Raw genomic sequence first — 13,275 nt, 5'->3', positions numbered from 1 at the left:
CGACACAAACATTGCACACAGGTGGAATCACTTCTTACAAAAGCTTCTTATTTTACTCACGTCAACACAAATAAATAAATACACGGGTAAAGGTCAGAGGATACATGATCATTTAAAACACAGCAGCTTTAAGGTTAGATCAACAGAAATTGTGGAGAAAGTGCACGATCACAATGCAGGGCTCAGCACACCGATGCATAACAATACTACTAACCTACATGCTGTAGGCACTAAACCACAGTTACAACCTCACAGTAAATTTGTATCTGAATATGTGTCAAGGTAGATGCAATAAATAACACAAACACTGAACATTCGAGTGCCCACTGGCAAGAAAGGTGCAAACATAGCAACACATGTATTTTGTGTCATGTATATTGTCAGATTTAAATTCCATATATAAATAAAAATATAGATCTAATGAGTATCTAAATAAAAATAAATGTTGTTCTGAATTCACATGTTTACGTGTTGAGCAGATATCCCTGTTAATTAGTATGAGCAGTCGCCTGGGCCTGTATTCAGTACTTCACCTGCACATGCATGTACACCACATTTGACTGTGTGTGTGAGACTAAGAAGCGTGTGTGTGATGTTCAGTTTTGGCCCACGCGGCTGCTCATACTTGGATGCTCGCACAACGATGCAGTGAATGAAACGGCTTTTACATTCCTTGGTCGGTTTTGATTTGGTGGACATGTGGTGTGTCAAGATCACCAGGTCAGTGTCTCGGCTCCTTTTCACCACAAGTCCACTAGATGTCACCCCGGTCCTTGAATGCCTCCTCCAGGGCACTTCCTTGTTTTCAACTCCTGTCACCAAAACACGACAGCTTGTTTTGCTGGTTATCAGCCTGTTAGACTTGCCTGAAGTAAATATTGCACTGTGCAGGATAATTATTCTAAAATGTAAACTCAACCTCACAGTCATGTAGAAGCAACTCACCTAATACTATATGAAACATTGGTCCTGGTTCCTGTTCTACAAAGCCTGAACAAGCGTTTGCTTGAAGCTCCAGAAACAAACTTAAAGTGCTGACTTCTGCAAGTTAAACTAGAAATGTCAATCAGACAGCTGTTTTCAAAAAAATAAAATAAAATAAAATCCCACTCTGTGTTGTGAAAACCACCTGTGGAAAGTTGCTCTTGATTGCAGCATTTAGCTTAAGTCATTTTTTTTCTTATAATGCTCGCATGAAAATTCAGGAACAAAAAACACACGACTGTAAGAAAAGCAAAAGCTCAGCAAACGCCTTCATGTCGACTGCTGCTCTTCTTTTGTCTGGTAGAAAGAGAGAAAAGCGGAGATTATTGTATGATATTTACTCGTAAGAGGAATTGCACTGCTGGATATTCACTGTAAAGAAAATGTCTTGCAGAGTTGAATAATATCTCACTTTTTTAGCTTCAGCGCAGCAGCAACAGCGACGAGGAGGACGAACAGCAGGGCACAAACCACGAAAGCGAGTCCTGATGAAGACAGTCCTGGAGAGAAAAAAACAACACATTGTCAGTCGCCACAGCAAAAAGGTAACTGACATTCACTTTAAAAGAGGAAGGTGGGATTTTTCTTTTTTCTTTACGAGAACACTCTCGCTTTTAAATGCAGAGACGTAACTTCCCCGATCTGACAGCTGACCTCCCCAGAGAGCTGCTGTGTGCCGGTGTGACGCTCTGTGCTGTGACGTTGCTGTTTCGTGAACATGAAACTGAAACCATCCCTGAACTGTGGTGAGTCACTGCCAGCTGACTTGGGAGGGGGTGAGCTTGATACTGTGTGCGTTCCAAACACTTCCCAGACTATCTGACTGTGATATCAGGGACTTTCTGGAGTTCCTGGATCAGTGAATCAGTGACCTCACGTGTAACCGTGTTGTTGCCTCTGTGACGTACGTAGTTCCCTGGTGGTGGATTACCTCAGAAGAATTTATCATTTGATTTCCGTGGCACTGACTCATGTAAGTTTAGCACCAGTACGTGTCTTTTTATTCTAGTAACCAACAGACTATTCACAGGTCAGCTGACCCAGAATGCTGCTGCCAGGGTTGAACAAAAGTTCAGCATGAAACTTCAGTTCATCATCGCGTCAGCTACCAGTCTCTCACAGGATGTAAGGAGTCAAAGTTCTCTTACTTGTCCATGAATCACTGAGCGGGTCCGTCTGATTTGTATTGTTCGCCTTGGTCCCGAGTTTTAGCTTTCGTTTCCTGTTTACGATGAAAGCCTCTTCTTCTGTTTTGTGTTTTTACTTCCTCACACCATCCTCCATCCCTCCTGCCTTACTGTGTCATGCATCTGGGTCCTTGTTTTTGTTTTTGTTTGTTTGTTTTGCTTTTTGGTACAGATGAGCTCTTATGATTTATTTCTTACCCTCTCACCTGCACAATCTGTACTTCTACTTATTACTTTCACTGGGACTTTCTGGGCAGGTTAACACCCGCTGACTGTCGGTAAAAACAGAAAAGCTCCCGACTCGTTTGTGCTGTTTTAAAAATGAAGTTCCTCTCACTTTGCAGAGATGCTAATCGCTGTAAAATTTCTTGGAACCGAGTCGTCCAGTACTGTAAAATAATCATGGGACTTCCTGGGTGGTTCTGTTATAGTTACTTTCCCGCACATGCTAATGGTTGTTACATTAAAACAGAACACATGCCTGCACATAACGACTCATATGCATACCAGGATCTTCCTGATTCGGAGGAATGGAACCCAGGGAAAACGGGATCCTCACGCTCCTTTGTCCCGCCATTCCAACGTTCAGCTGCCAATCCACGTGTCCGCTCCAGCCTGCAGGTACTTCCACAGTGATGTTGCAGCTTCTGGTGGCTGTGTGGTCGCTGTTTGTAACCGTAGCCTCACATTGGTGTGCTAAGGAGGCACTCTTATCTGAGAGGTCCCACTTGATGGTCGGAGCGGGTTTACCTGTGGCAGAGCAGCTAAACACGACCTTCTTCATGCCTCCTCCCTCGTGTTCACCGCTGAGAGCTCGCTCAGATGTTCTCACCTCGGATATTCCTTGATAGGGAATAAAAATGAGGCAGTTTACAGGCTGCAGCTATTCAGATAAAGACTATTTTGAGACATGGGTGTCTCGGTTAGAAACTTAATTGCAGTTTACCTTGCACTTTGAGGCAAGTCTGCTTTCTTTTCGAGCCCTCGGGGTATGCATTGAAGGAGCAGATGTAGCAGCTTTCATCCTCCCACGTCACGTTCCTCAGACTGATGGATGTGGAGTGGAGGGACGCCTCCGTGAACATCACCTTCCCCTGGTACGGCTCGTTCACCTGCTGCCCGAACCGTTTGCTGTAGGTCGCTAGATTCTCAATGGAATCGTCCTTAAATAGCCTCTGCCAGGTGACCTGGAGAACACCTGTGGGGAAAACAACACACAAACCTTTACACACAAGCACAGCTGAACTGACGGCTCCAGCTAAGGAAATAACTGTTATTTACTTATTAACTACTTTCAGATGTCGATGTTTCAGTCAGAAAATCCAGATTAATAATGAGCAGAATGATCAGTAGTTGCAGTGGTATACAAAATAGTTCAAAATAAGCTTATCTACTAATATAACAGTCAAGAACATTTGACTGCATTGAGTAATTTCACTCAGTGGTGGACTTAAAATCTGTATTCAAGAACAGTTACATTACTGAGGTATTACTCAAGTAAAAAACCCCACAGAAATGAAGATTAAAGGTTTAGATATGAAGTCAATTTGTACTCAGTAGTCAAACATGCGATGTGGCGCCCCCCACAGTTCCCTGAGTGCAACACTGTCAAACTGTAAAATACAAAATCCCAGTTCTGTAACAGTTTGTCAGACCTAATGTAGATGCTGACTACAAATAGAACTAATTACTTCGTAACAATATTGTATGTTGAAGTAAACATGTATCCTCCGCTGTCTCTGAAGCTACATTGTGCAGAAACAAGTGACAGAGACTTTGTCCCATCAAAGGTAAAACAGGTAAATGATGTTGCTTTAAGCGAAGGATCTGGATATTTCCTCCACTGTTGGTTACATCTTCACTATAAATGCATTTTAAAGTGACATTCGCACCTGCTGGGTTGGCTAATGTGCATCCATACTCCACGTCCCCGCCGTAAACAGCTGTCACATTTCCATAACCAGTGAGCTGCGACACTGAGGCTGCAGATAAACAGCAAGGTGTTGGTTATGATTATTCTGTTAATTAGATAAATGAATAATGTCATAAACTTTGACTGTGAATAAAAAATATCTACATCTATATCTCTCTATATATATGGATTTTCAATAACAACACATACAAATAAACACTTAACTTTGAATATAGTACTTTAAATCATGCTGTATGATAATAAACCCTCTAAAGGTTTCTAGGCTACATGATAAGATAAGCTTTTATTGTGGATAAATACAGCTGCTGCAGCAGCACAAGCTCAGAAACAGTACATAGTACAATTATAAAGCAACAGTGTTATACAGTAATATAAAAAATACAGTGACACTTACCTTTTAAGAACAAAGCTGTACACAGCAGGAGCAGCAACATCTTCCACTGCTGTACAACACACACTTTCAGTTTCTTGAGGCTGTGCAGGCTTTTAAATGGTGGGTCGGAAACAGAAAGAGCTTCACAGCAGGGGGCGGGAGTTTACTGGATTGGATGGATTCATCTTTGATGCTGACCACATCACATGTCAACCTCTGGGGATTAATTTTATTTTCAAAGAAACAGAAACTCATTCCAGGAAACAATAAAATTTATAATATAATTTGTATCCGATATCATGTCAATACGGCTTGTAAACTGAGATTTTGTTGTTCTCTTCTGTACATGCGACTACTATTACATGTCGGTCCGTCCTGGGCGAAGGATCCCTCCTTCATGAAGCTTCTTCCATCTTTTTTCCTTTTTAAAAGTTTTTTTAACATTTTTTTTTCCATCAACATGACAAGTTTTGTCGCTCACTGTACAGATTGTAAAGCCCACTGGGGCAATGTGATTGTAATTTTGGGCTTTATGAATAAAAAGGGAGTGAAATTATGATCCTGGACTCTCAAGGTGAAATAAATATAATCTATAATATATTTAAAATATAATTAATAATAAGATAACAGGACTAATAGCTTCTTAATAATGAGTTAGGAAGATTGCAGGAGATAACAGAAGGTTAAACTGTAACAAATGCAGATAAGATCGGCTTCTCTCTGATGGTTAATATGACAACCACTCACGTCCAGTAACTGTCACACTTACTGTACAGCCGTACTGTACTCGCAACAACTCCAGTAAGAGCCGTCAAAACAAAAAAAAAAAAAAAAGAAAAAAAAAAAAAACCCAGAAGCAGAAGTGTTGAGTTTTGTGACGACTATTCCCTGAGGACTGCACGGCCGTATGTGTGGTGTGAAATCTGACAAGCATCATTCCAGAAAACTTGAACCGACACCCCCACAGCGGGGCCGGGGGAAGTCCACCTGCTGAGGTGTGAGTGCAGTACGCACAATCAGGTTTCTCTACAATAACTTGTGATCACAACGTGTGCCCAGTGCAGCACAAAGACACCACTACACAATGGATCGCTTACCATTGAACTGCTAATGAGTCACTTTACAGGAGCTCAGTTGGACCACAGTGATTTGATTGTTTTCCACTCATGACTTCCAGGTGTTCCAGAGGTTTTGGCGGTGCATTAAAGAATGTGAAAAAACAAATGCTGTTGGCTAGTAACCCTTTTGTTTCTGGTCCAAGGAGACTTCGGCAAGGGCCATCAGAGGGTCAGGTGTTTGTAGTGGCACCTGTCAGTTCTGACATTAGCAATCCATCTCTCAAGACTTTTACTGTGTGTGTGTGTGTGTGTGTGTGTGTGTGTGTGTGTGTGTGTGTGTGTGTGTCTGATGAGAGATATAAACTCATAGATCGACGTCACCATACCGTATCGTTTATCCAGGGTACGTACAAGGCCAGATTGTTCTGGGCTGTCGGTTTCTCTCCCACAATGTGCAATAATATGCTGCTGAGTTTTAAACACGTGCAGTAATCCATCCATCCATCCATCCATCCATCCATCCATCCATCCATCCATCTATCCATCCATCCATCCATCCATCCATCCATCCATCCATCCATCCATCCATCCATCCATCTATCCATCCATCTATCCATCCATCCATCCATCCATCCATCCATCTATCCATCCATCTATCCATCCATCCATCCATCCATCCATCTATCCATCCATCTATCCATCCATCCATCCGTCCAAAGTTGTTACGATGAACTTCAAGTCTTGGTTGATTCTAACAACACTTTGGACAAAAGTAGTTTGACACCGGTGCTAATGTTTGCTAACAATCACAAGACTTTATAGCTTAAAACTTCCTCATGGTCACTTTAACCATCGGTGTGACAGTCATGTCTTTGTCTTCAGCAGGGGAACCTCACCTCAGATGTCCCATGATGCCATGCTGAGTAACATTTACTGACCAGAAACACGACTATCACTCATCAGGAAACTCTGATTCAGCCTTCAGGAATTGTATCAATGTCCATTGTCACAAAAATCATTTGCTTGTTTCCTGTATTTTTCATTGTCATCGCAGCATCAATGCACAGCGCAAAAAGGGGATTATAGGAGCGGCGTCACATTCAAACAAAGCCTGAAGACTTAAGCCCTGAGTTAACTCTTAAATACCTCTTCATGATTATTACACAACTTAAAGTTGCCTTTCTCCAAAATGTCTTATATAACCTGTTTACAAAACAGCAGGGAGGGGAAGTCACTGCGTAATTCCTCTTAGGAGTCCAGGAAAGAACCTGAAATTTCTGTGTAAAAGAAAGTTACTTTACACATTTTCAATTATTCAGCGGTCTCAGAACCTGGGAGAGATGTTTAAAAGACTGCTCAAGGATTGTAGAGCAACTTCAGCTGGTTGGTAATACTGGAGAATAATTTGAGAAAAAGCACATTTTTATAGTGTTTGTTACTTGAACATGTCATTTTCATTTTCAGTATTACATTCACCTATAAATGTACGAATCATTAAGATTACACGTCTCCAAGAAGGGAAGGGTTTGGTCCAAGGGTTAATTACACATGTATAAGTATACAGGTGTGTCACAGGTTTGATGACTGGTAGAGTAAATCACAGACTACAGCTTAGTGTTTTGCAAGAGCCATGATGCATCCTTGATTCTGATGACTCGTCTGCATTTTTCATATTCTGGAAATTTAAAAGTGTCCTTTCCAGGCTCGTCATTACACATGGGAAGTACCTGTGCAGCCTGGCAGCTGACACCTGTAATCTCATACCAGAATGTGACACTGAAAGCTCAGCGAGTGGCTTGTGGGTCGGCAATATAATCGTGTCAACACTAAACCACAGGTGCGTGAACTAGATTAAAACCAGACTGCGGTTTGGGTCACAAGGGCCACTTCTCTGATTTCCAAGTTTATCTGCGTGCAGCAGCTGAAGGCAGTCACGGCCTGCCAGTCTTCTGCACAAACAACTTTATTTATCTAAGTTTTAAAGTTTAATAGTCATGTGAACACACAGCAAAGACGACAGCTGGCTCGTTCACTCTGAGCCTGCATGAGAGGTAATAACTCTCCAAACCACAAGGTGATGTAAAAGTCATTAAAAAAGGGGAAATGAGGAGACTCCAGACTTTGGATCAACAAACCGTTATCATAAATCATATATATATATATATTTTTTTTTACACCACTCTCACTAATATAACCACGTCCATAGGAGAATATGTCTGATAAACGCTGAAAATTGAAATTCAAAGTTATCGACACTGGCGTGTAAATACTTTTCCATCCGTCTCTGATCAAAAAACACCTGACCACCTCTCAGAGTTTGAAAGACTGAACAAAGTAAAAGACATTTTAAAAAATGACAACTCTAACATTGTCACTGGTCTCGTTTCTTTTTTTCTGATGCACTCTTGTGATGAAACTCAAAGTTCACAATCTACTATGTATCTGCTCACACGTACAGTGGCTGGACTAACTGGTTTGTTCGGTATCTCAATACTTAGAAGTCCAGCGACTGTAACTCTTTGTCTCATTCTGACTCATATTATCGGTCATTTCTCTTGTCTTACTGAGGAAGAGATTTCAATATGACATTGTGTTCACGTCCCGCAAGTGTACTGGAGCTTTGGTGAGCCCCCTACCACTCACCTGCGCGGCATCCCAGAGATCATTTATCCCCTCAACATTTTTATATACCGTTTGTGTAAATGGTGTAAAATCAGATCTGGGAAAATAAATAAATAAATAAATAAAGCTTTCAGAATTATGTAGTGGTGTAAAAAAGGCACGGTTTCCCTCTAAAATATAGTTTAGTTTAGGTGTGAAGATGCAGAAAATGAGTACGCTCAAAACTGCACATCAACATCTCAACAGTGTGAAGTGTAAAACCAAAAAAGCAGAAGTCATTTTGCTGATTTAATCCTTGATTATGAAATCAAGCTGCAGTGTGTGCTGGAGAACATGTCCACTTAATCAAAATGATGCATTTTTACTGTCAGCATCATTCAGAGACACAAAATCGAAACAAAGGCTGCTGTAGGAAGTGCATGTTATTTAATTGTTGGCTTCAATTGTCCTATTTTTAATTAGTGCTCATTCCGCTGTTTTCACTTTGTGTCAGTGGAGCTTTTGCAGTCATCTCAATCCAGTGAGAATTTAAATGAAAGTGGGGGAAAATGCAGACCTACTCACATGCAGATGCTGACTAATTTCCCTTAAATCCGCCTGAATAGTGCTGAGCGAATCCTTTGTCTTGACCCTGAATGAATCCATTGCAGAGGGGCCTGCCCCGAAAACTAATCAGCAGCCTGAAGAAGTCTGACAAGAGAGGTAATTTTACACTGGAAAATTATTCACAAACTTAGTCTTAAGATCATTTCCGACAGTGTGCTTATGTCTGAGCATTAAAAACCTTTACTAAAGCAGGTCCATTTATAACCTGTGATCCCTGAATCTCAAATCAGCCTAAACTGAGGGTGCGTGACTTGTGATTTCCCCACATACAGTGTCAACAACAATGACTCTGCAATAGTCATGGATCTGAGAAAAAGAAAAAGAAAAAAAAAAAAAAGGGAAATGTCTGCAGAGGACAAAATCACAGCGACGGTCGAGGAGTCTGACAGCGGCACCGTGTCCACTAAGCAATGGGTCAACTAACAAAGCAAACAAGCGTGGCTCGCCTCGCTGTTGCACAATGATCGCAAAGGTCATGTTTGAGATCAAGACTGATCCCAAGTCTGTTGTTTACCGGCCCCAGGTGTGTGACCTAGTCGTATTTCCTCTAAAAGAGAAGGGAGTGTTAGCAGGGGAACACCAGAGAAAACAACAACAGAGATTGTAATGTGTGTCTTGAGTGAAAATGAAAAAAAATCTTCCTCATTCGTGGTTGAATCAGAGTCACAGAGTGACAGCACAGTTCCTTATCATTTAAAGGATTCATCTGTGTATCTTGATTTCAGTCTTATGTGCCACAATCTGGGACCAGCATTCATACAGAAACCACATTCATACATCAAAACAAAGTTATTTAAATGAGATGGTGAGATTATATGTGTTCCTTTGAGGATATTGTCCAGAGAAGACAGATGGTTTGAAACAGGAGTAAAACAAAACAAAACAAAAAGTAAAATCTACAGTGGCTCGCAAAAGTATTCACCCCCCTGAGTCAGCACTTTGTAGAACCACCTTTCGCAGCAATGACAGCTGCAAGTCTTTTGGGGTAAATCTCGACCAGCGATGCACATAAAGAGACTGAAATATTTGCCCATTCTGATTGGATGGAGAATGTCTGTGAACGGCAATTTTCAAGTCTACTTTCAAAGAGATTCTCAAGTTGATTCAGGTCTGGACTGGGCTTCATGATGCTGTTTTTTCATTAATATTCTCTAACAAACCTCTGAGGCCTTTACAGAACAGCTGTATTTACACTGAGGTTAGATCACACACAGGTGGACTCCATTTACTAATTAGGTGACTTCTGAAGGAAACTGGGTGCACTGGATTTTATTTAAGCGTATCAGAGTGAAGGAGGGGTGAATACTTTTGCACATCACACTTTTCTGTTTTTTATTTTATCGTGAAGGCCGGTTTGACAAACGACCCACAAGTATCCCTGACGACTCCCACACAGAGTTTAAAACCCTGCCGCTCGAATCCAGTTAGTTAGAACTGAAGAAGTCTATTGGAGTTGCCTACAAAACAGCACTTGGATCTTATATGTACGCTTGATATCATTTCTTGAAATTCATGAAAATCTATATATAGACAGATATATAGATATATTAAGATGTTCACACAGAGACTTAACCCATAATAGATTAGCAAACCAAATTTCAAGGGTTAAACAATTCTTGTAATAGACATACATGGATAAAACAGAAAACAAATGTATTACTGTGAACACAAGCTTACAATGTTTGAATAGTCAAAAGTCACTTGATAAGTCAGAAATAGCCATATAACAATTCGGTGACAAAATCTTAATACGAAAATTGCATTATGTTGTTATTCTGACTTATATTGAGAATCTGACTTAGATTTTAAAAAGAGGTTATTTTAGATGTTCCCTGCAGAACTCTTCAAAAAACTCAACCACATAACTTTTCTTTAACTGTTTATTTGTCATGGGATTATTTGATTCTGATCATCATTACAGCACAATGTAAGAATAATAATGTTTTACTCTTTCTGAGCTCAACTTTATACATTTAAGCTGCACACCTCAGCAGTGCTCTGGAGTCAACAACCGTCTCCTACAGGTGGAATTACAGAAGACGTCACAAAGCAAAACACTACCACCTGGTGGACGACAGGCCACAAAACCAAAACATGCATCAGATGGGAGCAGAATCTGTAACTGGAGCTCTACAACACTTTCCCTGCATGTGTGGCGTCTCTGGTCAGCATGTCTGAATTGCTGGTGTTGACTCTGACAGTGGAGTAGAGCCCGCTCTCTCTCCGGATGAACGTGCTGTATGGTTCGATGTCCTGTGGCTCCTGCAGAAAGACAAGCATCTTAAAGAGGATTCAAGTTACATGAATCCCATGAAAGAAGAAAAACATTATCTTGTACTTTACCGAGTTTGGACGACCGCTCAGTGTTTCTGGTATTCTTCTGCTGGGTGAAACAACAATGCGTTAATAAAGAGTGTTGGTGGTTCTTCACTGTGCATCTTGTAGCTTATTTTTACAGATGAGACAGGAAATGAGAGATGTCGGTCACTGCTTCATATGAAACTAGGACAAGATCTCACTAGATATGGCTGCAGAGCATTGTACTCTGGTTTAAAATGTGACAAATGTGTTAAAGATTATAACATTATAACAGCAGTATCTCACCGGTGAAGTATCCGTCTGTAGACGAGTCCAAGAATGACTGCAGTTGTGATCATGAAGACAGTTACGGCAACGTAAACGCTTGGAATTGGCATTCGTGTCGAATTGACGACTGCATCCTCTGAAACACCTTAAACAAAAATCCATGTCACAAACACCCATAATGCTTTACTGGGATCTTAAACTCAAATTTAAGGAAGCAGACTTTTGTTGGCCACAACCATCATGCCACTGTGTTAATGACACAGTGCCAACACAGTGGATATAACTATGAGGATAAATGAATAAAAATGTGTTTACCTTCCACAGTGACATTCAGATGCAGAATAATTGTTCCTTCAGGTGTTGAACACTCACAGCTGTGGTTTCCACTGTCCACTGGTGTTAAACCAGTCAGCTGGAGAAACACAGTCTGATTCTCCAGGATAAGTTTGAATCTGGAGTCACATTGATGCTCAAAGTCTTTTCCATACTGATACAGCAGACGACACACTGCTGGCCTGTTTCTCTCTGTTCTGATCTTACACACTATGATTGTGATGATACTAAGTGTTGAATTGGTGCATAGTTCAGTGATGTCTGGTTCACTTCCAATGGTTTTCACAAGACTCACTGCAATCAATCACAATCACAAATCAACATGAATTAGTCCAAGTCTGATCTACTGCTGTATTCTTGCATCTTGTGAATCTTGTGAATATAAAGTATTACAACTTGCCAACATGTTACATATTGAAAACAAGTATGTACGTTACCTTCACTGTCTTTGATGCCAAAACACACAGTTAGCAGCAGAAGCAGTAAAAAGCACAGTTTCCATTTCGCCATGTTGGTCGAGAATCATCTGCTGCTGCTGCTGCTGGTGAACAAGATCCTGTAATGGAGTCACACAGACCCTGTTGTTCTCTGACTATTAACCTCAAGCTCTCATAAGTACAAGCTGGTTTGAACTCCTCTGTAAAGGAAGTGATGCTGCAGCTTCCGCTTTCATATTAAGAGACTCAGAAAGGTAAGAAAGTAAGCAAAAAAACATTCCAGCTGTGAACATTAACAGGACTTCAGTGACTTTATAATAACTGTATAGTGTTTAATTGCACCCTAATAGTGTCTTGTATGGTGACATTTAAAGACACAATTGTGTGTATAATAATATGTAATACATGTGATCAGAGTCAAACTTCTGACATCTTGCTTTTGTGGTCATCACATATCTAGAGGCCTCAGCTTGAGCTGTAAATAAAAACCTGCATGATCTTTGCAGCTTGGTGCAATTTATGTCTTTCACACAGCACTGTTACAACTTGACACAACTGTCCATATGCACACGTCCCTTGACACAAGTGGATTAACAACAATAAAACAAAGAAACAAACTGCAGCATAGTTCAGAAAGTTTATTGCAACAGCAGTGGTTTTGTGCAAATATTACAAGCTTTGGGAGATGTATTCCTCAATTAACAGTAAAATATACCACATTGTATGTTTGAATGTCAATAATAAGTCATTTATAATGAATATTGTAAAAATCAAGAAACTGAAGTTGATCCTATAACAGGCGTGCCCTTTTAAAACAGTCAGACAGCAGCTATCAGGTACGCCCGGCTCTCACAACCTCCATGAAACATGTTACATCTTGTTTTTCATCAGTGTTCTGCCTATTCCCGCCCTCCTGTGCTGTGATTGGCTGGTGTCTGTTCCTCGACGTTCTTGTGACTTGACACCAGCGGTGTTTTTTTCAACATTTGAAATACTGTTCTGTGTAAGATGCATTCAAAACACCACAATTCTTGCCAAATATAGCCTCTACGCAGCGGCCTGTTCTCCTGCTGAGTGACGTACTGAGGGGATTTTCTTTCGTTCGCCTGTATTGGAACAATAAGACAGTTATTGAACCCCTGATAAACTAATAAAA

At 40.7% G+C, this 13,275-nt stretch overlaps 2 protein-coding genes across 3 annotated transcripts; both read right to left on the bottom strand.

Annotated features, from left to right (window-relative positions):
* Window positions 1-26: 26 nt before the first annotated feature.
* On the bottom strand, window positions 27-4,768 carry LOC119014930 (OX-2 membrane glycoprotein-like). The gene is made up of 6 exons (XM_037090381.1): window positions 4,499-4,768; window positions 4,064-4,153; window positions 3,118-3,369; window positions 2,679-3,014; window positions 1,397-1,484; window positions 27-1,281 (listed from the first exon to the last, which is right to left on the bottom strand). The coding sequence occupies exons 1-6, from the start codon at window positions 4,536-4,538 to the stop codon at window positions 1,242-1,244; spliced, it is 846 nt and encodes a 281-aa protein (XP_036946276.1). The 5' UTR covers window positions 4,539-4,768; the 3' UTR covers window positions 27-1,241.
* Window positions 4,769-10,617: 5,849 nt separating this feature from the next.
* On the bottom strand, window positions 10,618-12,263 carry LOC119015602. 2 transcript variants are annotated; one of them, XM_037091762.1, is made up of 5 exons: window positions 12,120-12,263; window positions 11,665-11,976; window positions 11,368-11,494; window positions 11,107-11,146; window positions 10,618-11,025 (listed from the first exon to the last, which is right to left on the bottom strand). In XM_037091762.1, the coding sequence occupies exons 1-5, from the start codon at window positions 12,190-12,192 to the stop codon at window positions 10,894-10,896; spliced, it is 684 nt and encodes a 227-aa protein (XP_036947657.1). In that variant the 5' UTR covers window positions 12,193-12,263; the 3' UTR covers window positions 10,618-10,893. The 2 variants fall into 2 exon arrangements, with proteins under 2 accessions (XP_036947657.1, XP_036947658.1); XM_037091763.1 differs by having other exon boundaries at window positions 10,620-11,025; window positions 11,107-11,143.
* Window positions 12,264-13,275: the final 1,012 nt, after the last annotated feature.

This window comes from Acanthopagrus latus, chromosome 24 (assembly GCF_904848185.1).
Source record: "Acanthopagrus latus isolate v.2019 chromosome 24, fAcaLat1.1, whole genome shotgun sequence".
Lineage (NCBI taxonomy): Eukaryota > Metazoa > Chordata > Actinopteri > Spariformes > Sparidae > Acanthopagrus > Acanthopagrus latus.
The sequence above is the reverse complement of the archived record's forward strand: the minus strand, read 5'-3'. Positions and strand labels throughout refer to the sequence as shown.

What these genes read in the sequence shown, in the direction of transcription:
- LOC119014930 (XM_037090381.1), bottom strand. Translation starts at nt 4,538, where the DNA reads ATGTTGCTGCTCCTGCTGTGTACAGCTTTGTTCTTAAAAG. An exon ending in CACATTAGCCAACCCAGCAG is followed by an intron (nt 3,370 to 4,063) that starts GTGCGAATGTCA and finishes TTTTCCCCACAG; the next exon opens with GTGTTCTCCAGGTCACCTGG. An exon ending in TCCGAATCAGGAAGATCCTG is followed by an intron (nt 1,485 to 2,678) that starts GTATGCATATGA and finishes TTTTCTCTCCAG; the next exon opens with GACTGTCTTCATCAGGACTC.
- LOC119015602 (XM_037091762.1), bottom strand. Translation starts at nt 12,192, where the DNA reads ATGGCGAAATGGAAACTGTGCTTTTTACTGCTTCTGCTGCTAACTGTG. An exon ending in TGGCATCAAAGACAGTGAAG is followed by an intron (nt 11,977 to 12,119) that starts GTAACGTACATA and finishes GATTGATTGCAG; the next exon opens with TGAGTCTTGTGAAAACCATT. An exon ending in TACAGACGGATACTTCACCG is followed by an intron (nt 11,147 to 11,367) that starts GTGAGATACTGC and finishes TGTTTCACCCAG; the next exon opens with CAGAAGAATACCAGAAACAC.